This window comes from Gorilla gorilla, chromosome 14, assembly GCF_029281585.2.
Source record: "Gorilla gorilla gorilla isolate KB3781 chromosome 14, NHGRI_mGorGor1-v2.1_pri, whole genome shotgun sequence".
In the NCBI taxonomy this organism is placed as follows: Eukaryota; Metazoa; Chordata; class Mammalia; order Primates; family Hominidae; genus Gorilla; species Gorilla gorilla.
In genome coordinates this window covers 109204744-109232124 of record NC_073238.2, presented here as the reverse complement: position 1 = coordinate 109232124, position 27381 = coordinate 109204744, and the positions used below count along the sequence as shown (strand labels likewise).

The window sequence follows — 27381 nt, the reverse complement described above, 5'->3', positions numbered from 1 at the left end:
GAATAAGTCTCACGAGATTTGATGATTTTCTAAGGGGCTCCCCCTGTTGGTTGGCTTTCATTTTCTCTCTTGCCTGCTGCCATGATTGTGAGGCCTCCCCAGCCACGTGGAACTGTGAGTCCATTAAACCTCTTTTTCTTTATAAATTACCCAGTCTCGGCTATGTCTTTGTCGGCAGCATGAGAACAGACTAATACAGGTTGTTGTCAGGGATGGGAAGTGAGGGAAATGGGGAGATGTTGATGAAAGGGTAAAAGCTTCAGATGTGTAGGATGAATAAGCTCTGGAGATCTAGTGTATAGCCCGGTGACTATACTTAACTATACTCTATTGTATACTTGAAATTTGCCCAAAGAATAGATCTTAATTGTTCTCTCACACACAAAAAAGGTAACTATATGTTATGGATATGTTAATTGGCTTGATTATCATTTCACAACATATATGTATATTAAAACTTCCTATTGTATGCCTTAAATATATACAATATTTGTTTGTCAGTTATAACCTCAATAAAGCTGAGGAGAAGAGGGAAGGCCAGCTGTGCTTTCGGTTAGAGCATGGTGGGGGTGCAGCCCTCTCCTATGGAGAGAGTGAAGGGCTGGAACACAGGGTTGGCCAGAGTCATGAGGGGAGGTCAGTTTAATATTCTCCATGGCTTGGACTTGAGGCTAGCTCTGGGAGTCAAATCATTCCTAACTTATTGATTCCAGTGTAAAACTGAAATGGTGTCTAGGCCACCGATGGTGCACTTTGCTTATTTGTTCATTAAGAACTAGAGGTGTTTTGTATGTTTAAAATTAGGCCATCTAATTCATGCTGCCAGGTTTGCTTTTGAACATCCTGAAGAGAAAATTATTCTTTTATACTGCCATCAACAGCCATTGCTTGGTGCTTTGGAGGGAACATGTGCACACACACACACACACTCTCACTCTCATGCACACTCCTTTGGTCCTTTTATTGCTTTGGGAATGGGAGCATATATCTTTATGCTTTTAGTCTTCTTTATGCTAAATGTTTATGCCAAGTTTTAATCAGGAAGCTAAATGTGTGTCTGGAATTGGTTCCTTCCAGTGGGTTCTTGGTCTCACTGCCTTCAAAAATGAAGCCGTGGACCTTCACGGTGTTACAGTTCTTAAAGATGGTGTGTCTGGAGTTTCTTCCTTCTGGTGGGTTTGTGGTCTCGCTGACTTCAAGAATGAAGCTGCAGACCTCTGCAGCCAGTGTTACAGCTCTTAAAGGTGGTGTGGACCCAAAGAGTGAGCAGCAGCAAGATTTATTGTGAAAAGCGAAAGAACAAAGCTTCCACAGTGTGGAAGGGGACCCGAATGGGGTACCACTGCTGGCTGGGGTGGCCAGCTTTTATTTCCTTATTTGGCCCCACCCACATCCTGCTGATTGGTCCATTTTACAGAGTGCTGATTGGTCCATTTTACAGAGTGCTGATTCGTCCATTTTACAGAGTGCTGACTGGCGCATTTACAGTCCTTTAGCTGGACACAGAGCAATGATTGGTGTGTTTTTACAGAGTGCTGACTGGTGCATTTACAATCCTTTAGCTAGACATAGAGCGATGATTGGTGTGTTTTTACAGAGTGCTGATTGATACATTTACAATCCTTTAGCTAGACACAGAGCACTGATTGGTGCATTTACAATCCTCTAGCTAGACAGAAAAGTTCTCCAAGTCCCCACTCGACCCAGGAAGTCCAGTTGGCTTCACCTCTCAAATGTACACAGCTCCTGTCATAGTTCAGGCTGCTGTAACAAATTACTGTAAACTGGGTGGCTTCAACAACAAGTGTTGATTTCTCACAGTTCTGTCTGGAGGCTGGAAGTTGAGATTAGTGTGCTAGCTGGGTCAGGTTCCTGGTGAAGGCCCTCTTCCTGGTTTATAGAGGAAAGCTCTCTCTGGCCTCTTCTTATTAGGGCACTAACCCCATTCATGAGGGCTCCACCCTTGTGACCTTATCATTTCCCAAAGGCTCCACCTCCTAATGCCATCCCATTGGGATTAGGGCATCAGTATGAATCTGGAGCAGGGAGAGGGGATGCAAATATTCAGTCCATAACAGCTCCTAAAGATTTTCTGCTCAGCTCTAATTTATTTGTTCACTTCTTTGACAATTTTAACTGTGGGATTGAGGAGAAAGTCTGTAAAAGTCCCTCTTATTATGCTTGGTCTACCTGTTTTCCCTCACTGATGGAGTAGCCAGGGCGCTTCATCTAGTGGGTTCCTCACATATTTTATCCACATGCAACTCTTGACACACCAACTTTGGGGATCTCACTCATCCAAGATTGTTCCCTTCCTGAGGGAGTAGAGGTTTAGGATTCTGTCTGGCTGTTGTCCTCGATTCTAAGTTTGCTTCCTGAGGACAGCAGCTCTTACTTAGGCCTCCAAAAGGTAGCTTGTTCTTTGCATTTGAGAATATCCTCCGCTGAAAAGTGCAGAGCAGACATATTAAGGTACTCCAGGGAAACTGAACCAGTAAGATGTATATGTGCATGCACGTGTGTACACACACACACACACATATAGGTGACCCCTGAACAACATGGGTTTGAACTGCACAGGTCCATTCATACATGGAGTTTTTTTTGATAAAAGCTACATGGAGCATGCCTGCCTCTCCTGCCTCCCCTTCCATCCCCTCTACCTCTTCCACCTCAGCCACCCCTGAGAGAGCAAGACCAACCCCTCTTCTTCCTCCTCCTCCTCAGCCTACTCAATGCGAAGATGAGGATGAAGACCTTTATGATGACCCACTTACACTTAATGAGTAGATATATTTCTCTTCCTCATGATTTTTAAGTAAAATTTTATTTTCTGTAGTTTGCTTTATTGTAAGAATACGGTGCCTAATACATATAAAATATGTGTTCATTGACTATTTATGTTATTGGTACATCTTCCAGTCAACAGTAGGTTATTAGTAGTTAAGTTTTGGGGGAGTTAAAAGCTATACTTGGATTTTAGACTGCATGGGGAGTTGGTGCTCCTAACCCCATGTTGTTCAAGGGTCAACTGTTATTTACCTAGAGAGACAGATTTATTTTAAGGAATTGGATCACTTGATTATGGAGGCTGACAAGTCCAAGATCTGCAGAGTAGCCTGGCAGGCTGGAGACCCAGGGAAGGGTTACCGTTCAAGTCTGAAAGCAGTCTGCTGGCAGAACTCCCTCTTGCTCAGGGGAGGTCATTCTTTGATCTATTCAGGCCTTCATCTGGTTGGATGAGGCCCACCTACGTTATGAAGAGCAGTCTGCTTTACTTAAGGTCTACCCATTTAAATGTTAATTTCATCCAGAAAATACCCTGCAGAAATATCCAGAAAAATGTTTAACCAAATGTCTGGGTGCCCAGTCAAGTTGACACATAAAATTAACCAACACAGATTTCCCAGAGGCTCGACTGAAGAACATTTATGAGACACAATTTAGTTCAACTCTTAACGTGTTCCCTGTGAGTCTTGAAGGACGTCCAGCACTTGTGTGGGCACAGCAAGGAGCACTGAGGCCTGCAGCTTTCCTCTCTCTCCTCTGCTCCAGGTGTATTCACAGCCCACTAGACACTATTTCCAGAGCCTGCAGAAGCTGAGTATCCATTGTGCTCTGAAGTCCTGGTATCTAGGAGCATGTTGCAGCCTGCTGTTGTGCATTTCCCATAGTGAACATGCAGGTTAGGCATGTTGCAGTTCTAGTGCTTTAGCAGTTAAAAAGGGATGCTCAACCTATTAAATGCAAACTGTACCACACATAAATATCTTCCTTCACGTCTCATTTTTCTGTGCCTTAGCATGTCCAAATTATGTCCCTTACCACCAGCCCATACTTGAAGATCAACAGGGTCTGTACATGCCACTGTGAGTTCTTTGAGATGAGTGAAAATGTTAATAATGTTAATAATGCCAGAATCCGGCCGGGTGCGGTGGCTCATGCCTGTAATCCTAGCATTTTGGGAAGTCGAGGTGGGTAGATCACTTGAGGCCAGGAGTTGGAGACCAGCCTGGCCAACATGGTGAAATCCTGTCTTTACTAAAAATACAAAAATTAGCCGGGTGTGGTGGTGTGTGGCTGTAATCCCAGCTATTTAGGAGGCTGAGGCAGGAGAATCGCTTCAACCCAGGAGGCAGAGGTTGCAGTGAGCCAAGATCATGGCACTGTACTCCAGCCCAGTGACAGTGAGACTCCATCTTAAAATAAAAATAAAAATAAATAATTCCAGGATCCATTCCAAAAACAAGTATAGACTACAGCTCTTAATCTCTGAGTTGATTAAGCTGGATCACACTTTATAAGGTTCAGAATGAGGTCAGAAGAAAGGGCTGGGTAACATCAGCATGTTGTTGACAATAAGTGAATACTGATGGCACAATGAATAGGGTAGAGAAAGGCAGAGAAGAGTCAATTGGCAACGATCAGAGGCGCGTTGTTCCTTTCTGGGAAGAGCCTGCTCTATAGACTTCTATGCAACAGACTTACCATGCAGCTTCACTAGCCCTGCAGAGTCATCCCTTCATGAATCCTAAGGGGGTGCCATATCAAATTATTTATAACCAGATTTAAAAGAAAACCCTCATAGTTGAAATATGAAGTTATTGTGTTCAACTTCTTATTACTCCAAAAAGCTTATACAGTTGAACCATGTCTCTCTCTCCCTTTGAGATAGTACATCCTTCACAATTGTGGAATGATTAATACAGTTGGAGAGAGGGTAAAAATTAATATTTTAACAGAAATATTGTAATATTAGTGTCATGACATCTTCCAAAAAGGTAGCATGTTATATTCTTCTTTTCTCTTTGAATTTTTGCATCTTACATTTTGACAAGTGCTCCTACATTCACTAAAATTTAAACTTTGATGATACATGGAATACATTTTTTATTTGAAGTTTTGGCTTAACGATGAAATTATGTCTTGGGCGCTCTGCTTTTGGGAGTAGAAGTGGGTACATTCTTTCTGGAGGGCAATTTGGGAACATATAACAAAAGCATTAAAAATAAGCATGTAAGGCCAGTTGTGGTGGCTCACACCTGTAATCCCAGCCCTTGGAGAGGCCGAGCTGAGTGGATTACTGAGTGGATTACTGGTGAGCTCAGGAGTTCGAAACCAGCCCAGGCATCATGGTGAAACCCTGTCTCCACAAAATATACAAAAATTAGCTAGGTATGGTGGCACATGCCTGTATTCCCAACTACTCAGGAGGCTGAGCTGGGAGGATGGCTTGAGCCTGGCAGGCAGAGGTTGTAGTGAGCCAAGATTGCAGCACTGCACTCAAGCTTGAGTGACAGAGCAAGACCCTGTTTAAAAAAAAAAAAAGAAAATATAAATAAGCATGTAGTTGAACAGTCTGCTTCTTGGAATTTAACTCATGGAAAATATCATAGACGAGGGCAAAGATTAATTGACGAGGATGTTTGTTGCAGAATTATTAATACAAGTGACAAGCTGTAAATAATGCTAAATGTTCAAAAACAGGGAAATTAAATCAATTATGACATCATAATTATCTACTATACAATGAGTATTCTATAACCCTTCAAAATCATATGAAAAAAATATGCATAACATATTGTTAAATGGAAAAAATAATGCAGAATGTAATATCATAATTTTGTCTCAATTATGTATATGCACAGAATAAAGATTAAATGTATAAATATCAACATGTAAGCTGTGGTTATCTCTGAGTGAAGGAGTAGTGATTAATTACTTTCTGCTTCTGTTTCTTTAACACTTTAAAAACTTTCTATAATGCAGTGAATCATTCCTTCATTATATTATAGAAAGTTTTCAGAGTAAATGATAACTTAGTGCTAGGGAAGACCTGCAGGAGGCTAGCGAGTAAAGGGTTAAACAAAATTCCACACATTTACTTCCTAATTTTGCTGTTGCAAGGAGAATGGGTATACAGCAGGAATGAGACAAAACTGAGTGAAGGAAGAGGAGATCAGCAAATAATATCAATTAGGCGTTCCCTGCCTGGGAAATCCCTGAAGATAGAGGAGAAACTAGTCTCAGAGAACCCCTAGTGAAATCAGTGAGGCTGATTACACCTAAAATAGACTTCAGGAGCACAAACAAAATGATGAAAGGATGCAGATTGGGGAATAGTGACAAAGGAATCAAAATGCCCCTCTAAGGAAACTGTTTCCTGGGCTCTGGCTAGGAGCCAGGATCGGGGAGGCCAAGCACAGAAGGCAGATGTTAAAAGCTGTGAGGCCTGCAGGGCCAGGTGGCAATGTATGGGGACGAGGAGCACTAGCTGTGAGATCCTGGGGAGCCATGAGTGGGCTTAATGCAGGATTTCTGGAGCTTCTTGTCTTTTGGGATGAGCTTGAGATCCAGACTTTTAGGTGGAATCTCCTAATTTTATAGCTTTTGGCATCTCTAAACATTTAAAAAAAATAATAGCCTTTATTCTTTAGAGCAGTTTTAGCTTTACAAAAATTGAGCCGAAAGTAGAAAGAGTTCCCATACAGCCTCTTACTGCCCCACTGTTTCCACTGTTGATACAATCGTTAACTTGGGCCCATAGTTTACATGAGGGTTCACTCTTTGTGTTGTGCACCCTGTGGGATTCGACAAATGTATAATGACATGCATTCACTGTTACAGTATCACACGGAATAGTTTCACTGCCCTAAAAACCTGCTGCATTCCACTTATTCATCTTTTCCTCCCTCCCTACAAGCCTCTGGCAACCACTGATCTTTTTACAGTCTCCACAGTTTTGATGTTCCCAGGATATTGTGTAGTTGGAATCATATCATATGTAGCCCTTTCAGACTGGCTTCTTTTACTTAGCAATATACATTTTATTCTGTCCATGTCATTTTGTGCATGTCACCATAACTTGACTGAGGTATAACTGATGTATAATATACTGCACATATTTCAAGCCTACCATTGGGTGACTTTTCACCTAAGAATTCACCAGTGAAACCATCATCACACTCAAGGTAATGAATGTTTATCTGTCATAATCCTCATATGCCTTGGGAATTCTTTCTCACAGCCATACTTACCACCCTGTCCTCTGGCCGACACTCATCTGCTTTCTATCACTTGAGATTAGTTTGCATTTTCTAGAATTTTATATAAATGATTATATGTACTATTTTTGTCAGGTTTTTTTTCACTCAGCATAAGTTGTGGGGGGCAGGCATTTCCCTTGGATCCTGTAGAAGTCTAAACTTCGAGAAGCTGGCAAGTCTTAGGATGATGGCTAATAATATGGAATTAGAGATGTGCTCTAATATCAAAAACCATCTTATAGAGTGTATTAGATCTGAAAATAGCCCACAGTGTTCTTTTCTTTGGGGTCATGTTGCAAAAGAGTCTCTCTTGTCTTGAGCACAGATGTGAAGCATTTTTCACCATTGGATACAATGAACCTTCCAAGCACAATGGATGCCTTGGGTGCTGCCATTCTCTATGACTGCCATGTTTTGATTGAGCAAAGATTTCAGACTTCCTTCCTCTGTACTTTGACAACTGCAAATTTGGAAAAAGCATTTTCAATATGTACTTTGATCAGGGGTCAATATAGACTATGAAAATATATATACTATAATTCCAATTAGGTTTTTAAAAGCTATTGAAGGAATGAATATTTTCATCTGGAATGATAAACACCCAAAGATTAATTAGAATAATTTCTTGATGGTGAGATTATGAGTGATTTACATTTTCTTTTCTGTACATCTTTGTGTTCTTCAGTTTTTCTAAAATGAATGTGTTTCTTATAAATAATGTGAAAAAAATTATATTAAACCTCAAATTTGGGGGTTTGATTTAGAAGACATTAGCAAGTAATTTGGAATAAGTTCCCATCCCCAACTAACTTGGATCCTGTAGTCCAGGTAATAGTCATGGTCTATCATTCAGTTACTTGTGCTAGGCACTGTGTTAGATATTGGATATAAATATTAACAGAAGGCAGGGAGTGAAGCCCCCAGGCATAGCCAGTCATGTTGCCCTGGAACACAAAGAGGTGTCCAATCTCCTGCAGGAAGAGGAGCTGCTGCCATTCTGGGAACCTCAAGCTTAGTTCAGAGGAAACATCTATGAGGAGAAGACCCAACCACCTTCAACTTAGAAGAAGCAAAAGAGTTCTGTGGACCCCTCTGTAGAGAGGGAGGGGCATGTGATTCAAGAGGCCACCTGGATATTTCAGTTGAAGTTTATCTTTAAGGCTCGCTGCTTCTCTGCTGTCATTTATAAGTTCATTCAATAAATACTGAGCACTTTCTATGTATCTGCCCTTAACTGTTGAGTTGGGAGAACGATGAGCTAAGAGTGAGTTTTACAAATGAGATGCTTGAGACAAAGGTGAGGGGAGAAAAACGTGTCCATAACAGGTAGGAGAGATCTCATGTTTTACTCACCCCTGGTTGTCCAGTGAGAGAAAAGAGCACTGCACTATGAATCAGGATGCCGAGGCTCTGTGGTCGTGAATGAGTTATTCTAAACTCTGAGTGGGCTTTGGTTTTCTCACTTGAGAGTATTGGTCTAAATGATCTTTAACTTCTCATCCAGATCTAAAATTTATGAGATAATATGGTTCACAGAGACCATGCATAGGACTAACTGTAGAATTCTGAGAGGAGCTCCAGTACTGATTGACAAATGCTAACCTTTGCAGAAGTAGACTCCCCTACACCCAATTTGGCACTTCGATGAGATTAAGCAGAATTCTTCATGTCACCAGAAAGCAACTAAGTCTTATGATGGTGACCCACTTCTCTTCAGTTTCTCTTCCACACAGCATGACCCATACCAACTCTCCTTCTAATCCCCAAAGTTTGAGGATGTGTTCAGGATGACTTGGTTGTAAAAAGAGAATGAGTATTTGAGTTTTGATGCCCAGTTTCACCGTTTATTATCTGTTATCGGTTGAATTGTGTCCTTCTCAAATTTATATGCTGAAGCCCAAACCCCGAGTAACCCAGAATGTGACCTTATTTAGGAGTCAAGTCATTGCAGGTAATAATTAGTTAAGATGAAGTCATACTGGGGTAGGATGGGCCCCTAATCTATTGTTGTCTTCATAAAAGGGGAAATTCAGGCCCAGAGCCTTGAACACAAGAAGAACATCATATTAAGATTGGAGTTCTATATTACAAGCCAAGAAACTACCAGAAGCTGGAAGAGAGGCCTGGAAAAAATCCACCCCTATCACTTCAAAGGGAGCATGGCTCTGCTGACACCTTGATCTTAGACTTTTAGCCCCAGGACCGTGAGATGATAAATTTTTATTGTTTGAGGCACTCAGTTTGTGGAAGCTTTACTCTGAACTCTTTACTCTCTATGGTTCCCAGTCCCTAAAAGCGCCCTGACTTTTCTTGTTCACTGACATCTTTGTATTCTTTCCGGTCTTCGGTGAGGACTAAATGTTTCCACAAGAAGGTTGCTCGCCCCTCCATTATTACATACTCTTCTGCTGAGCTCCAACCTGGCCTTTGAATCATTGGTGCTCAAGGTGAAATCCATTTCATGGCATAAATAAATAGGTAACTTTCCTGAATTCAATAGATCTTGTGATTACAAAAATATTACATATTATAAACTCATAATTGAAGGTAAACTGAAACCTCTAAGAAATTATCTTGTTTTCTACTACTTTTCAGTGTGTCTTCCTTCTTATACTAGAATACTTTTTAGAAATGAAAAATTCATTACAACAAAATTTACATTTACTAGGCAGCTGTCTGCTATGATTTGTAAGTACATATATCTTTTCTATTATGAAAGTTTGGAGGTTTTTTTAGCTTTGTGTATGTGTGTGTGTGCATGCACACGTGGTCCATGAAAAGTAACTGAATGAGCGCAGGTGAGATTCAATGAGAAGAGCCATTTTTAAAGCAAATGTCAGACAGACACAGACACCATGGTTAGTTGGTTTTTTTTTTTTTTTTTTTTGAGACCGAGTCTTGCTCTGTCGCCCAGACTAGAGTGCAGTGGCACAATCTCGGCTCACTGCAACCTCCACCTGCCAGATTTAAGCAGTTCTCCTGCCTCAGCCTCATGAGTAGCTGGGACTATGGGCGTGCGCCACCATGCCCAGCTAATTTTTGTATTTTTAGTAGAGACGGGATTATACAATATTGGTCAGGCTGGTCTAGAACTCCTGACCTCAGGTGATCCACTCACCTCAGCCTCCCAAAGTGCTGGGATTACAGGCATCAGCCACTGCGCCCAGCTTTGCTTAGTTGGTTTTTGACAGCAATGATAAAGTAATGAACTTGGTGTAAAACCACCAGATTCAGGTCAAGAAATTTTTGAAAAAGATTTTTCCTTATTTTTAATGATAGCATTTATTTTTGTCAGCTCTTGAAATTAGTAAGAGGCCTCCTATCTGGTTTATTCATTCTCTGTGGCTTCTTTAAACCTTGCCTCTACCTATATTTGTCATAATTAGTGAGATTCCTAAGTCCCAAGGCTAACAGAATAGCATAGCTGTAAACATAGCGTATCATCATTTGACTAAGCAGAATCTAAGAAGAAAACAACTTCATTTCTGGGTAGTAATATTGCATTATGGACAAGAATATCTTCTATGTGTGAGTTATAAATACTTATTTAGTTTCCAGAAAAAGAATATTAAAAGTACTTATAATTAGATGCTTAGACATGTGTATATGTGTGTGTGTGTGTATGTATTAATCATTCCCAGAATCAAAATTTTCTCAGTGGGGAGGATTTTTCAGTACTCTGGCAAGATCTTTCACCCCTTCCTGGCTGTCCATTGAAATAGAGGTCATATGGGCTACTGATTATGAAGGTAGTAATTTTTCAAACAAGTAATAATATAATGGGTCAGACCAGTGGTTTGCCAGTGTAGAAATTTGAGGCATTGTTTAATGGAAGTAATAAAAATGTGCTAAGTACCTACTGTGTGCCAGATTCTGCTAGGCAATTTATATCCAATGCCATATCTAATCCTTAAAATTATGCTTTATTAAGTAGATATCTTCATCTTGGGTTTACAGATGAGGAATCTGAGGCTGAGAGAGAATATCCACTTGTCCAGGGTCATAGAACTGGTAAGTTTCTTGCCTCTCCATATAAACCTCTACTGTTTTTCCTTATTCACAAAGTAACTTGCTGGGATTTTGACTGGGTTATACTCTTTTTAATACTTCCAGGAAATTCCTCCTTTATGTAATGTCATCCTCACAAGTCCTCATCATTCCAAATTTTTTTAACTTGAATTTTTTTATTAACGAATTTTTTAAACTAAGTACTATACATGCATGGTTCAAAATTCAAAATGTACAAAAATATAGAATGAAAATAATTGTTCTTTCTGCTCCTGTTCCTCACCCCATTAGGCCCATTCCCACAGACAGCACTCAACCAGTTTCTTGTGTTTATTCTACGCATTGACACACACAGATGGGCAGATAGACACAGACAAGTCACAGACACAGACATAATCCCTGCCCCCACTCCCTCACATGTACATGTTAGCATAAACATAGTGAGTTCATAGGTATATACCTTATGTTTTTCTCTTGACTATATATATATGTGTGTTTGTGTGTGTATATGTATGTATATATATGGCATGTGTGTGTGTGTGTGTGTATGTGTATATATATATATATATGTATATATATATATATATTTTAGACAAGAAGGTCTGGCCGTATCACCCAGGCTGGAGTCCAGTGATGCGATCTCAGCTCATTGCAACCTCTGCCTCTTGGGCTCAAGCTATTCTCCCATCTCAGCTTCCTTGAGTAGCTGAGACTACAGGCATGCACCACCTCGCCTGGCTAATTTTTGTATATTTTGTAGAAACAGGTTACGCCATGTTGCCCAGGCTGGTCTCAAACTCCTGAGCTCAAGTGATCCTCCTGCTTCAGCCTCCCAAAGTGCCGAGATTACAGGTGTGAGCCACCGTGCCTGGCAGACAACATATTTTGGAAATCCTTCTAGACCCTGAACAGTCTAAATTGTACATCTATAAACCCTGGTAGATCCGTTAGTACTAAAGTTGTCTAAAAAAAAAAATATTTTTTTCAGCCCATACAACCTCTTACAAATGTATAGGTGGTATTTTCTGGATTTGATCAGAATTGAGCAGGAAGAGAGTGATTCCCTCCCACAGAACTGTATTTTGAAGAAGGAGTAGCTCTATTGCTTACCCAAATCAGTCATTAAATTATAAGGGTACACATAAAAATCCAAATTGAATACTCATGTACCAGAATGAAGCATAAAAAACAATGATAAAATAAGAATTAGAGGGCACAGTATGCATAGCAAATAACTAAGATTAATATAAAGATAAATGATGCAAAATCTGAAATTAAAAAGTGTTTGGTGTATAAACACAGACTTAAGGATGAACTATAAAAAATGCATTCAAGATGAAAAAAATGCACTCAGCTGAAATAACAGACCACACATCCTATTTCTAACCCTTAATTCCTCTGAAGAACAATTCATACCACCAAGAAGAAAAAAGGCTCTTAGATGTAGAAAGCAAAACTCTTATCAGGACAGATGTCCAGCATTTAGGAAACAACTTGGTCACAGGGAAAAAAATAATCTCTTTTCCCCATGATGAGGCAGCAAATAATAGATCAAAAAACATCAGACAGGGAAGGTGAGCAGGGGGCTAAAAAATGGGGAGGATTTTCACATTCAGAGGCACAGGAGTAAAGAGCAGGCAACTCGTTGGCAAGCAGAAGAAAGATGCATATGTTTTCTCTGTATTAATCTTAGCCATGGCTCTAACACATCTACCATTCTCTTCAATTGCTTCCCAGGCTTTGAGCCATTTCTTCCTCCTTTGAACACATAGACTGGCACAGGAAGGCATAGGCTGGCATCCTAGCTCCAAAGTTATGCATGTCTGCCCTGCATCATCCACTTACAAATTCTCTAAGGTATCTAATTCAGTATGTCATGAACATACATTGAGTCCTTCTTATGTGCAAGTTGGTGCTAGGTGCCGGCATGCAAAATGAAAGTATGCAGAACATCCCTTTTCACTTAGTCTTGCCTCAGCTGTAAAAAGAGAGAGTAAAATGAATTGCTTTCTAATAAGGCACTTTTCTACTCTCAGACTATTAAGCTGTATGATACACAGCTGCCTCTCTTTACTGGATTTCAGAACATTCCTTATAGTAGTCCTTGATTCGATGGCTTCCATTGGTAACCAATGGTCTCAATACACCCATGAGATATCCCCTCTTGGATTCTGCTATTCAGTTTCTAACAAAGACTTTCTCTTTTGCAAATAATGCAAAGTTTAATTACAGTCATGCTTATGATTTGAGATCTTCTTAGCTTATGTCCTTAGGTCTGTATTCACTTATACCAAATTTTTAGGGATTCTTCTTGAACTCTTCTCTAAGCCCTGTTTTGTAAACAACAACTTGGCTGGGTGTTTGTTACCTTTGCACTTACACAGAAATGTGTGTGTGTGTGTGTGTGTGTGTGTGTTTGTCTTATTTCTCAAAGGATTTGAGACAAGCTAGGGAAATACATAAATTTGCAAAAGGATAAAATAAGAATCCTAGAACCCAGGAACATAAGGGAAGGAGAATATTAAAGTAGATACTGCGTGAATCAGTTGCTTGATGTGGGGGCTGCAAACTTGGCTCTAAGCTTCATAACTGGCCAAGGTAAAGAAAGAAACACCATCCTAAGATTCACATGGTCCAAAAGTCCTGGATAAGCTGGTTTCTATGGGGAAGTACAGCTTTCCTGGATACTGAAGCCTGCAAGAAATCTCTCCCTGGATCCCCATAAAATGACATTGGGAAATGTGTTTGATGATATTAAAAATACCTTACAAGTTTCACAGGATGTTTTTCCAAATCATGCCCTAATGCAGGCTGATGGCTTAATACTAAATGGTAATTTAGTTAATGCAAGGCTAGGAGGAGCCCAACCCTTATTCTCAACTTCAATCAATCTCCTCCATCAGAATGAGGATTTCTTAATTCTATTCTGACGTGCTTAGGGCTTCCATCTAGGGTAGCAATATTAAATCAATTCACTTAAATTAGAAATACTAAAATTTCAAGCAGCAGTTTCTTGGAATTTAAATGAGATAACAAAGGGTAAGGAAAGCAAGCTTAACATAGTACCTGGCATGGAGTAGGAGATAAGAGATTGTAAGTTTCCATCAGTCCCTTCGTATGAGGCACTGTGCTGACTTCCCCAGAGAAAATGATGAGTTTGACAACTCGACATGGTGAAAAGACCACAACTTTGGAGTCAGGAAAACACAGCTCTGTCACAGAGCTTGTTACCCGAGGTCTGGCAGCCTCTGTTTCCTCTTCTGTAAAATGAGGATAATAACCAGTGAATAAATAACTAGAAACATTACATACTCACTCTTAGCTTAGTGCCTGGAGCATAATAGGGACTTAATACATTAAGCTGCTTTCTTACTTTTAAAATCATGCAGTCGAGCAACGCATAGGAACTAAAAAAGACCACAAACCCAATGACATTGAGCACTTCACAACGTATAGATCACCTGCAGCCCTATCCTTCCAAATCCAAAGTAAATCTCTTTATCTTTTTGAAAATCAGTCACTCCCTAGCAATTCTCTTGGCTAAATAATCAATACTTTTAGCCCCTTCTCACCTATCAAGCATTAGTATTATTACTTCCTGTCCCATTTTGTTTTCTCTGCTCTCCTTCAAGGTACGGGACTTCAAACTGGGTGTTTCCGTGAGAGACTGACCTGCCTTTATTAGGAATGATTGTGAATTTGGGGAGGATACTATAGATGACGGTTCATTTACTCAACAGAAATTTTGAAAGTGCTTCCTGTGTGCCAGACACTGTATTTGTGCAAGGTTGATGGGATTGCAGCTTCGTTTAAGCCTTTTCCTTTAAGTATTTAAGGCTTTTCTTCTAAGACCAGGTGAGTACAGGAAAGCTCAGGGGCTCTGCCATTCTAGGAGAAAGGCAGTGAACTATACAGTTGCCTCCATTGTGGACAAGCAGACTGGTGGTTAATGGCCATGACATCCTTTGGAAACACTGATGATGCTCAGAGTCTCTAAGTTCTCTCACAGAGCCCTCCAAGGTTCTACCTGTACTAAAGTCTCAAGGGCAGGGTCATGAGTCCATTTGAGAAGCTAACAAAATCTATGAATCTTCTTAACAGAAAAGGACCCGTGCTACATTTTCTTCACAATTTCAGGATGTTCAAAGATCCCCCTGAAGTTCCTCTTGTGGCCACCCCCCCACCGCCCCCCAGCAGAGTGCCAGAGTGAGACTCTTTTGTTTGAGTGACATGTCTGAAGTCCTGCCATGGACCTTGACATTCGGTCATTTTCATCAATGAATTGGGTTACGAAGACAATAAAGACGAGTCAAGCAAATGTGTAGTTAGGACAAAGGCAGGAATGAGAGAAATCCCATTGCTTATCACACCCATTTAATATGACAACATTGGACAGAGGCAAAATAAACCCTTTCATTTACACCCTGTTAGGAGCTGAACTGCATCCTCCCCAAAATTCCTACATTCAAGTCCCAACTTGCAGCACCCAAGAATATAACTGTATTTGGCAATAGGGCCTTTACAGAGGAGATTAAGTTAAAAATGAAGTCGTCAGGATGGGCCTCAATCTGACTGGTGTTCGTATAAAAAAAGGAAATTTAGACACACAAGAAGGCACCAGAAGTGCATGTGCAGAGAGGAAAGACCATGGCACGGGGCAGCAATAGGGAAGCTCTCTGCAAGCCGAGGACAGAGGCCTTGACAGACGAATCCAACCCTGCCCATGCCTTGATCATGAACTTTCAGCCTCTGGAACTGTGGGAAAGTACATTTCTGTTGTTTAAGCCATCTACTCTATGGCATTTTGTTATGGAAGCCAAAGCAAACTAATACAGACCTCAAAAGGCAATTCCATACGAATAGAAGAGCAGATGGGGATATGAGAGGCATCTGACTTTAAGGCAGCCATGTGAAAGCTATATGAAAATGACATAAGGCTTTAAGTTGATTTCAAATGCAGTAAAAATAAAATACTTCTTGACTCTCCCTAAAGGGGCCATCCTCACAGAACCCCTGTCTTTGAGAGCAGCTGTCTTGCCCGCGGACTTGCTTTTTGCCAATGGGGTGGGAGCAGACGTGAGTAAGGTGGACCTCTTCCAAGTAGTGGCCCATCACTGACCTCTACTTTGACGCAAAATTAGCAGAATGAAAGGAATGAAAAGATGCTGTTTCACCCTGAGTCCTGGAGTGAACACAGTGTACAGCACAGTCACAGCTGACATGTGGTGGATGTGCAGCTGCATAAGAAATAAACATTTCTTTTATAAGCCAAATAACATTTTGAGGTCTTAACTGCAGCATGAGTTATCCTGAGTGGATGTAGACAAAATTGATGAGGTGATGTGACTGTCTAGCAAAGCTTACAAGGTAATTCTTTTTCGATTATCTTTGCTTAGATCGTAGCAGGAACGTTGAATTAAGTTATGGGAAACCTGCATTCAGAGGTCAAATCATGAACTGTGTTGTCCGTAAAAAAGACCATGCTGATGGGGAGATTTAAAACTAAGTCATATGGGCCGGGCACGGTGGCTCACACCTGTAAACTCCCAGCACTTTGGGAGGCCGAGGTGGGAGGATCACCTGAGGTCAGGAGTTTGAGACCGGCCTGGCCAACATGGTGAAACCTCGTCTCTACTGAAAATACAAAAATTAGCCAGATGTGGTGGTGGGTGCCTGTAGTTCCAGGTACTCGAGAGGCAGAGGTAGGAGAATTGCTTGAACTGGGAGGTGAAGATTGCAGTGAGCCAAGATTGCACCACTGCACTCCAGCCTGGGTTACACAGTGAGACTCTGTCTCAAAAACAAAAAACAAACTAAGTCATATGAAAGAAAATGGAAAGGAATGGAGAATATTTAGTCTGAAAAAAAAAAAGGGAGAAACGCCTGTGGAAAATGGACTGTACCCAGTCTATGGAGCCCGACTGGGTTACCAAAGGCTTTTGATGAAAGAATTGGGGAAGGAAATTTTTATTTAACATTTATGTTTAAATTTACATTGAAATTATACTTACTGTTAAAAACTTTTTTTTTGTTTTTTTATTTGAGACAGGGTCTCACTCCTTTCTGCAGGCTGGAGTGCAGTGGTGCAATCACGGCTCACTTGTAGCCTCAACCTCCTGGACTCAAGAAATCCTCCTGCCTCAGCCTCCCTACTAGATGGGACTACAGGTGCATGTCACCATGCCCAGCTAATTTTTGTATATTTAGTAGAGATGGGGTTTCACCGTGTTGCCCAGGCTGATCTCAGACTCCTGGGCTCACGTGATCTGCCTGCCTTGGCCTCCCAAAATGTTGGGATTACAAGGCATGAGCCACTGTGCCAGGCCAAAAACTTATTTAAAAGGAAGAATTTCCTCACCCTTAGAACTGTTCCCGAAATGTTGTGAGAACCTCCTCACTAGTGATATTTTGTTGGAAATACTGAGGAGGGAGTTCATGGGTTGTAGTGATGTTGGGTTGGTGGTTTTCAAACATTTGCAGCAGTTTAATAAAACCTAACATGAAACCCCCAACATAATAGTGGTCATTATTAGCCTAAGTGTTTTATATATTCAAAATAAAAGCATTTAATTTGTATAAAACCAGTCACTATAATAATGAGGCCCTTTTGATGAACATACAATTTTGAATTGGGAATATTTATTCATCAACTATTTATCAAGTAGCCTCTATTTGCCAAATACTGTTGCACATGTTGGAAAAACACAGCAGAGTTAAGGAGCTTATAGTCCAGTAGATGAGACAATCTTTCAGCCACCTAATCAATAAGTCAGATAACTTTAGATGGTGATAAGTGCTATGAAGAAAATAAAATAAGGTAGTGTGGTAGAGAGAAGGTGGCTGGCTGTAGATGTGTTAAAATATCATGGAAGGCCTCTCTGAGAAGCTGAGGGCTCTGAGCAAGATTATTCCAGACAGAGGGAATGGCAAGACAAAGGCCAAGGTGGAAATGAATGGGGGCATGTTTGAATAATAGTGATTGCAGTAGTCTGCCATCCAGAAGAAGAGATTGAGAGGCAGGCGAGGGAAAAATCATGGAGGATCTTTTAAGCTAGTTCTCAAACTATCCATGGTAAATGATTAAAAAAAAAAGTTCCAGCCACAGACTAACATGTGATCCAACTGCACATGACTCATTGCATGCAGCCTGTGCTCCGTGATCATCACCATGCACGTTTGGCAACCTCACAGCCGGACTCTCCCCTCTTGAATGAAACTACTGATTGTATGCCTGAATGTTATCCCAATGTCAAATTGCTATGAAAATTTCCCAGTGTTGACTCTCAATTTCTGTTCTTATTGTTCTTATCTTGATGTAAACCAGGAACACACCATTCACGGATCTGATGGCCACACTTTGAGTAGCACATGCAAAGCACCTCGGATTTTACTTGAAGTGCATTGGAAAGCACACATGGGGAGGTGGGAAAGAGAAGACTCAAAGATCACTTGTAGGGTTGTGGTGATGCTGCTCTTTGTGGAGATGGAGAAGACCAATGGAGAACACATTTGGGAGGAGAGAGCAGAAGTTCTCAACCTGGGTGAGAAATATCTAAACCTTCAAGTAGAGAGGTCCAGTAGGAAGTTAGATAATATGAGTCTGGGGCTCACAACTGAGGTCAAAGTCAGAGTTGTAATTTTGGAAAGTCATGATAGCCTGCATTTAAGGCCTCAGACTAGCTGAGTTATCTAGCAAGTGTGGAAATGAAAGAAAAGAGATCCTAGGACTTCGACCTGGGGCATTCTGACATGAGAATTATTGACTCCATCAGTTTTAACATCCAAGAAATTTTATCTTAACGTTTATGGAGCCCCAAGGCTTCACAAAAACCTGGAATAAAATTCCCAAGTGTCACAATGCTGGCATGAAGTGGCAGTCAATAAATATACATGGAATGAATGAATGAGCTCCAAAATAAAGGTTTCAAAAACCCCTGAGATTTTGCGATTTTAGAACCCCAAGTTTCTTCCCACCCATGATGTGTTAGGTTGAATGGTGACTTCCCCAAAAGATATGTCCATGTCCCAGAACCTGTGAAAGTGACTTTGTCTGGAAAAGAGAGTCTTCTTTGCAGATGTAATTGAGTGAAGAATCTTGAGATGAGATCATCCTGGATTATCTGAGTGGGCTCTACATCCAATAAGTGTCCTTATAAGAAACAGACATGGAGGAAAAACACAGACAGATGGGGAGAAGGCCATGGGGCTGTAGCAGACATTGGAGCTGCGGTTTCAAGCCAAGGATTGACAGCAGCTGCCAGAAGCTTGAAAAGGCAAGGAGGATTCTAGCCTAGAGTCTCCAGGGAGAGTGCAGCCGCCTGGCTGACACACGCCAGTCCTGCCAACACCTTCATTTTAGACTTCTGGCCTTCAGAACAGTGAGAAAATAGATTTCTGTTGTTTTCAGTCATCCAGTTTGTGGTCATTTGTTACAGAAGCCTCAGGAAACTATTGCACATGGTCTCTTTTAGCTGATGCTGATGCAATATTTCCTTTGGAGCTCTGCCGTATTCTGATTCAGTGATTCTCAACTCTGGCTGAGCATTAGAATTGCCTAGATATTTTCTAACAAAGGTTGGTTGGTGTCTGGAACGTCCTCAGAGATTCTGATTCAGTAGGGCTGTGGTACAGGCTGATATAGGTGTAGAGTCAGACATAAGAATTGCCATTTAATTAGTCACAACAACTTAACATCAAGGGGTGGCACAGAGGTACAGGGGATGGGAATACCTATATAATTGTTTCACCTTAGGAATTTGCTTTGAAACATAACAATATGTGTCTTTACATTCAAGTATATTCTTAGAAACTAGCTGAAGCCGTTTCGCATCCTTGTGGCACTAAGTCCTGTTTCCACTGTGAAACAGTTACCAAGACAGTCCTGTTTCCACCGTGAAAAAATAAATGGATGTTCTGACAGGTGGCCACCATTGCTGACCTGACCATTCCCCAGAAGCACCAGGAGGCATTGCTTTCTAGACTGAAGCTCAGTCATGCTTCACTTTAGTCTAATCAAAAAGATTTGCTTGCAAGCCTTCATTCCAAATGGTTCCAGTGCCTTCCATACAATCAGATAATGACAATTGTGAGTTTCTGGTGGCATGCTACTTCATGTAATTAAAAAAAAAAATTGCTGCGTAGATGTGCTGAATAGGAGAAGAGTAAGTTATTATTTGGAGGGAAGAAGATTCCCAATTGTGGAACAAAGCAATTCATTGTACCCTGGTTCTAAATAAATGTTTCTTTATTTTTGAAGTTGCATGACCCCCTGTTGTGGTCTTTTTTGCACACATGTCAGAAAGCAGCCATGAGTGCATTGTAGTTGGCAATGTGAGCTTCTCTGTAAAGGGTTTTTGACGAAGAGCTCACTGCATCTACTGACTCCCCAGGATGTCTGAGGTCACAAGTTTGGCTGGAGCACATGAGCCCAGATAAAGAAGATGGTTTTGCCCTCCTGAAACAAAGCCAGAAGTGATCTCCTTTATTGTGCACTTTGGGTCATGTGCTAATGATGAGGGTTTCTCTAATACTAATCCCCCTAATGAAGGCTTCTCCCAGCCCTTACACAAGCCCACAAGGCCCCGTGGCTTGGCAAGCCAGAGAGAATAAAAGCAGCACGGTGTCTGGCTTTTGAACTGAGTTCAAGGCAATTAAAGTCAAGAGCTAAGGAGGGAGGGAAAGGGTTTAGAAATACCAGCATAATAAGTAGTGTGACTGGGTGCTCTGTAAATTAACTCAATTAGACAAAGCCTGACTTAACGGGGGAAGATGGTGAGAAGCGCTACCCTCATTAAATTTGGTTGTTAGAGGCGCTTCTAAGGAAATTAAATCTGTTAGTTGTTTGAATCACATAAAATTGTGTGTGCACGTTCATGTACACATGTGCACACATGTAACCTCTGTGATTCTCGTGGGTATTTTTTTAAGAAGAGAGGAATAGAAAGCAAAGAAAAATAAAAAATACTGAAAAGAAAAAAGACTGAAAGAGTAGAAGATAAGGAGAAAAGTACGATAGAGACAAGGAAAGTAAGAGAGAGAGAGAGAGCTCTCCCAGTTATAAAGCCATGAGCCCCCTTTGGTGGGGGTTTCTGCTCAGTTGCTTGGGCTGCAAAATCCTGCCAGTAGCCCAGGCTCAGTTCCCCCGAGTCTGCATGACGGTGGACAGCCTAGTGAACAAGGAGTGCTGCCCACGCCTGGGTGCAGAGTCGGCCAATGTCTGTGGCTCTCAGCAAGGCCGGGGGCAGTGCACAGAGGTGCGAGCCGACAGAAGGCCCTGGAGTGGTCCCTACATCCTACGAAACCAGGATGACCGTGAGCTGTGGCCAAGAAAATTCTTCCACCGGACCTGCAAGTGCACAGGTGAGGCCCATGCTCCAAGCTTGGTGGGGAGGGCCAGAGCTGGGAAAAGAGCTCCTTCTAAGGAAGAGATGAGACTCTTGACAGAGACTCTTAGATTAGGCTTTGAAAGGCAAACCAATGATGGTTTTGGTCGGAAGCATATTCAGTAAGGCTGATGTGCTGGTTTATTCTTCACACCCTCTAGTACATCTAGTTATGAAGACTAAATAAATATGGCGTGGGCCAAGCCTGCCTATATGAATGCATGCCAACATACTATTGGCTTGTTTGTTGGAAGGGGAATTTAAGAGCTTAAAAGCGTCAGCTTTGAAACTCGGAGCAAGTCCTTTCAAGATGGATTCGGTGCCATCTCCTGAAATGGGTTTGCACTTGTTGAAAAAGGATGGGTGAGGCTTGGCATTCGGAAGACAGGAGTCAAAGACAGGTGTTCTGGTCTCAGCATTTCTCATGATTTGAACAGATTTCTCTCTCTCTGTTTTTTGGAGATGGAGTCTCGCTTTGTCACCCAGGCTGGAGTGCAATGGTGCTATCTCAGCTCACGGAACCTCCATCTCCCGGGTTCAAGTGATTCTCCTGCCTCAGCCTCCCAAGTAGTTGGGATTACAGGCACCCGCCATCATGCCTGGCTAATTTTTGTATTTCGAGACGGGGTTTCACCATGTTGGCCAGGCTGGTCCCGATCTCCTGACCTCAGCAGGGTGCATGTTTCTCATTAAAGCTTATGACCGGGTTGTAACTTTGACAAAATTGTTGAGACGTGGCAAGACAGAGCTTTCTCGAGGAGCTAGGATGGGGGCGGGGGGAGTTGTTATTAGATAAAAATGGCTTTTTGTCACTCTTCTCTGGACTTGAACCTGACATCACAAAATTTGCTCAGTGTCCTTCCTTTAGACTCTGGTCTCTCTCATTACCTGTTGCTTTGACATCTCTGTGCATTTCTCATTCCTCTAGCTCTTTGGGGCTTTTTCAAATCCTCTTCAATCTTTCCCACCTCCAGTTTCCAGCAGCCATATGACCTTCGGGAATAAACACTCAAAGCCTGGCAGGGGGCCACTGAAATACAAAAAACAGAAGTGGCAACCTCAGGAAAGCCCTTGGACACTGTTGTAGGCTGTGTGGTTGCAGAAGACTTTTTCCTTTTAAAAATACTTTTTACTTCTCTTCTCATAGGATGCTGGAACATAGGAGGATATAGGTCATTGAGCTTCCTAAGGGGTTGAATAGGTATTACTAAGGGAACATACAAAGGCCTGTGATGTTGGTGTAGGAATGACATTCGATTTTTTTTTTTTAATTTTAACTTTCAACTTTATTTTAGATCCAGGGGATACAAGTGCAGGTTTGTGACATAGATATATTGCACAGTGCTAGGGTTTGAGATATGATTGATCCTGTCACCCAGGTAGTGTGCGAAGCACCCAGTAGGTAGTTTTTCAACTTTTGCCCCCTCCCTCCCTCCCCTCTCTAGCAGTCCCCAGGGCCTATTGTTGCCATCTTTATGTCCATGAGTGCCCAGACATTAGATTTCTTTTTTCACATTAAGAGTTCTGGCTTTAGGTCTGGTGCAGTGGCTCACACCTGTAATCCCAGCACTTTGGAAGGCTGAGGTGGGTGGGTCACTTTGAGGTCAGGAGTTTGAGACCAGCCTGGCCAACGTGGTGAAACCTTGTCTCTACTAAAAATACAAAAATTATCTGGGCATGGTGGCAGGCACCTGTAATCCCAGCTACTCTGGGGGCTGAGACAGGAGAATCTCTTGAACCCAGGAGGCGGAGGTTGCAGTGAGCAGAAATCACGCCACTGCACTCCAGCCTGGGTGACAGAGTGAGATCTGTCTCAAAAAAATAAATAAATAAATAAATAGTTCTGGCTTTATAATCATTTTGTAGTAATATTTTTAATTCTGTCATTCAGAAGAATATCTAGGTCCTGGTTTTGCCCTGGGTATTAATCATGACAAAAATTTCAATAACATATTGGATATATATTATCCAGTTTTTCTAAGTTTTTTAAGCATTTGCTTCTATAGACTTTCTCTCAAAATTATCATGGTTTTTTAGATGAATGAGGAGCAGGTTGCTGGTGTGGTTAGCGTGATTGAAAACCACACTAACACAGTAACTCCTTTGTTCAAAACCCCAAAATACTTCTAGAACAATTATTTCTATGTCAATCAGTGAAAAAGTGCTGGCCAAGCACAGCGGCTCACACCTGTAATCTCAGCACTTTGGGAGGCCAAGACGGGTCAGGAGTTCAAGACCAGCCTAGCCAACATGGTGAAACCCTGTCTCTACTAAAAATACAAAAATTAGCCAGGTGTGGTGATGGGCACCTGTAATACCAGCTACTCGGGAGGCTGAGACGGGAGAATCACTTGAACCCAGGAGGTGGAGGTTGCAGTGAGCTGAAATAGCGCCACTGCACTGCGGCCTGGGCAACAACAGAGTGAGACTGTGTCTCAGAAAAAAAAAAAGAAAGAAAGAAAATGCCAACACTTTCAAAAAGTTGTAAATCTGCATTGCATAGAATCCTGAGGCAGAGGACTTTAGGAAGTCACATATAACCATAAACTCTTTTTGTTACCAGCTTCTTCATATTTTTGCCATGGCTAGCAAGTTTTGTTTTGTTTTAGGTAGGGATAGAAAGAATAGAAGGGATCATTGCTATTTCCCTTTGCTGAGGAGATGTTTATAAATATTGCTGTAGAAGTAATAGGAACTTAGGATCATGGAGACCTACCTTCAAAAAAAAAAAAAAAAAAAAAAAAAAACGATTCCCTGCTCTAAAAAGGCCGTGGGCCAGAAATAAATAGGGCCTGTTCTTTAAGTCCAGGCTGTAAGGAAGTCCCATGTACATAAGCCAGTCCAAAGAAGCAGGGCTTCCTCCAGGGAGATGGTCTGCCTCTCCAGCCATTGTCAAGGCCAGGCCTGTCCCTGAGGCCCCATCTCCAGGCTGTGGCTCACCTCCCCCCATGATCTGCTCAGTCCAAACTCGTCAGGAACAGAACTCTTTCCACACCTACATTTTTTTAAAGGTAACTTAAGATTTACTGTATCTATAAATTCAATTTACTAGACTTTTAATGTTTCCCAGTTTTATTGAGGCATTATTGTTACACAGAACACTGCACATAATTAACGTGCACAATATGGTGTTTGGACATACCTATACAGTTGTGTTGCCATTTCCACAATCAAGATAATAAACATATTCATCATCTCCAAAGGTTCCTCGTGGTTCTTCGTTTTTGTTTATTTTTTGCTTTTGTGGTAAGAACAGTTAACATGAGATCTGCCCTCTTAACACATTTTTAAGTGCCGAATGCCTTATCGTTAACTATAGGCACTATATTGTACAGAAAATCTCTGGAACTTGCTCATCTTCTATCATTATAACTTTACAACTCCCTATCGCTCCTCCCCCATCCCCTGGTAACCACAATTCCGTCGTGTACTTCTCTATGTTCAGCTACTTTAGATGCCTCATATAAGAATAATCATGCAGAGTTTGTCCTTCTGAGACTGACTTATTTCACTTAGCACAAATGTCTTCCAGGTCCATCCATGTTGTTGCAAATGGTAGAATTTTTTTCTTTTTAAAGGCTGAATAATATTCCACTGTATTGTCATACCAACTTTGGATGGCTCTACTTATCTTGCTAGATGGTCTTTTTCTTTGAATCTCAGGGCACGAGACTAAGTCCTTAGTGACTGAGCTGGGAAGTTATTTTGTGTATGTCATAATTACCATTCTGTGATGAGCCGTGTGTCCCAAAGCAGGACACATGTCCTTCAATTAATTATTCCCCAAAGAGTAAGTTGCTAGCCTTCCTAGGGTAGCTTTTTTATGGTTTGTGGGGCAATCTTTGGAATTGAAACCTGATCCTGAGCCTCCCAAAGAACATCCTCTACAGTAGCCTGATGACTCTTTTGCGAATGGAGTCACTGGGGCACTCCTGGGATGATCCAAAATTTCTCAAGGAAGAGATGTAGATTAGTGTCTTGTAACAGACTATTGATGACCCCGAATGTTGTTAATTCTTTGGAAAATAAGCACCTCATAGTTTCCATAATCATGAAGCTGGTAAAGTAATTTCAGCCTAATAAGTAGAAACACATAGAAATTCTGGGATTTGTTTTTTAAAACTCTAAATTCTATGGTGAAGTTCTCTGTAGAGAGCTTCTCTATAGTCTCTGTAGGGATAAATTGAAACAAAAAAGCCACTGAGCTTAATTGTCAGGAAGAGCTGAATTGCAGGAGACTTTGAATTTGCTATTCACCTTATAAGGCTTACCTGCCCAGTTGGCTTTATGAGAATATGCCATTTGCAGCTATGTCTTTTGGCTTCTGAAAAACTTGCGCACCAAATAGTTTTTGAACAGTTGACGGTGAACTTCTTGTTTGTACAAGTGACTAATTGCCTCCATTTTCCAATCTCTGAAATGGGGATAATGATGAAACCACACTTGTAAAATCCTTTTGATTTCTGTAGATGAAAGGACCTATGTAAGTATAAAGTATTGTTATTAAAATAATAGAATCTCTAATTAAAAGGAATAGGCTATTTAGAGTTCCTTGTAAATTCACTAATCGGTGGTCTTTAAGCTTATTTAGTCTAATGGCTTTCTGAGGTTGAGCTGATGCAGTTCATGTAGGAATGTGTGGTGTTTAGATGATCTCACTCTTTTTCCATTTTTATCATAGTCCTTTGTAAACATGAGACTTTGACTCTTTAAATTTAATTTTCACTGAAGGACATATTCAACGGTCGATAGATTGATATTATCTAGGAATCATTTTTTTTCCTCTCTCTGTTTCCCAGTAAGATAACACGGTTCTTTCTAAAATGCTTCTCTTCTTATATTTTTTGCATTGGTAGATTAAGAAGAAAAAACTAACTCATGTTAAATTGATGGAAGATGCTACTAGGAAAACTAAATCAAAGAAATAAACATTTTGTCTGCTAGGCTTTCATGTTGTTACACTTTTCAGTCATCTCCAGCATTTCAACAAATTCTTCAGGTCAGGTCTATAAACTTAGAAATGAAAGGGACCTGACTGCAGAGCTTTGGAATAATTTCTCTGAGACATCTTGGAAAAGGAATTTTTTAATTGAATAAATTTCTGGGTCATAAATGAGCTCCAAAACAGACACAAGCTTTCTTTTTTTTCCCCTCCCATTCTTTTCACAGGTGTTGAAAGCTTTCTTATTAGAACTTATACATTGCCTTTTGGAGGCAACTCTGGTTACATTAAAGTTTCTTGTTCACTATAGTTGTGAAGCATCTGATTTTCTGAATCAGGATTAATCATTTCGTCGTTTGTCATCCAGTGGAGCTTGACTTATTCCTCTGTTTTCACTTTTCCCACAGTTTGACTTGTGTTGAAATCTCATTGTGTACTTGTCCTTCATTTCCACTAGACTAAGGTATTATTGCCTCATTTATACAGATGCTCCCTGACTTATGATGGGGTTACGTCCCAATAATCCATCATAAGTTGAAAATACTGTTAAGTCAAAAGTGCATTTAATACACCTAATCTATGAACATCATAGCTTAGCATAACCTACCTTAAATGCACTCAGAACACTAACATTAGCCTACAGTTGGGACAAAGCATCTCACACAAGGCCTATTTTATAACAAGGTGTTGAATATCTCATGTAATTTACTAAATACTGTACTGAAGGTGAAAACCAAAATAGTTATATGGATATTCGAAGTAGAGTTTCTACTGAATGCATATTGATTTTGCACCATCCTAAAGTTGAAAAATTTTAAGTTGAACCATCATAAGTCAGAGGCCATCTGTATTTGTATTCACTAGTGTCTGATCCCTTTTATTCAATTATTCATTGATACTTTCACCACCCATCCAAGCAACATTTATTTAGCATCAACTAGGCCCTTCAGATACAGAAAGGGGGGAAAAACTGATGTGATTCTTAAGATGTGCACAGTATAGT

General features: G+C 40.9%; 1 protein-coding gene across 6 annotated transcripts in view; it reads left to right on the top strand.

The window, feature by feature from the left end:
* Nucleotides 1–27381, top strand: part of DCT (dopachrome tautomerase) — a 140646-nt gene that overhangs the window by 49816 nt on the left and 63449 nt on the right. For 2 of the 6 annotated variants that reach the window (XM_063697469.1, XM_063697466.1), the window contains exons 2-4: nt 11004–11057; nt 14687–14909; nt 18379–21413. The exons of 1 other annotated variant lie outside the window; for it this stretch is intronic. In XM_063697469.1, the coding sequence (XP_063553539.1) occupies nt 21119–21413 (295 nt within the window). In that variant the 5' untranslated portion in view covers nt 11004–11057; nt 14687–14909; nt 18379–21118. Of the gene's footprint in view, nt 1–11003; nt 11058–14686; nt 16422–18378; nt 21414–27381 lie in introns of all 6 variants that reach the window. 3 more of the 6 variants (XM_063697467.1, XM_063697468.1, XM_055360582.2) reach the window with 3 other exon arrangements.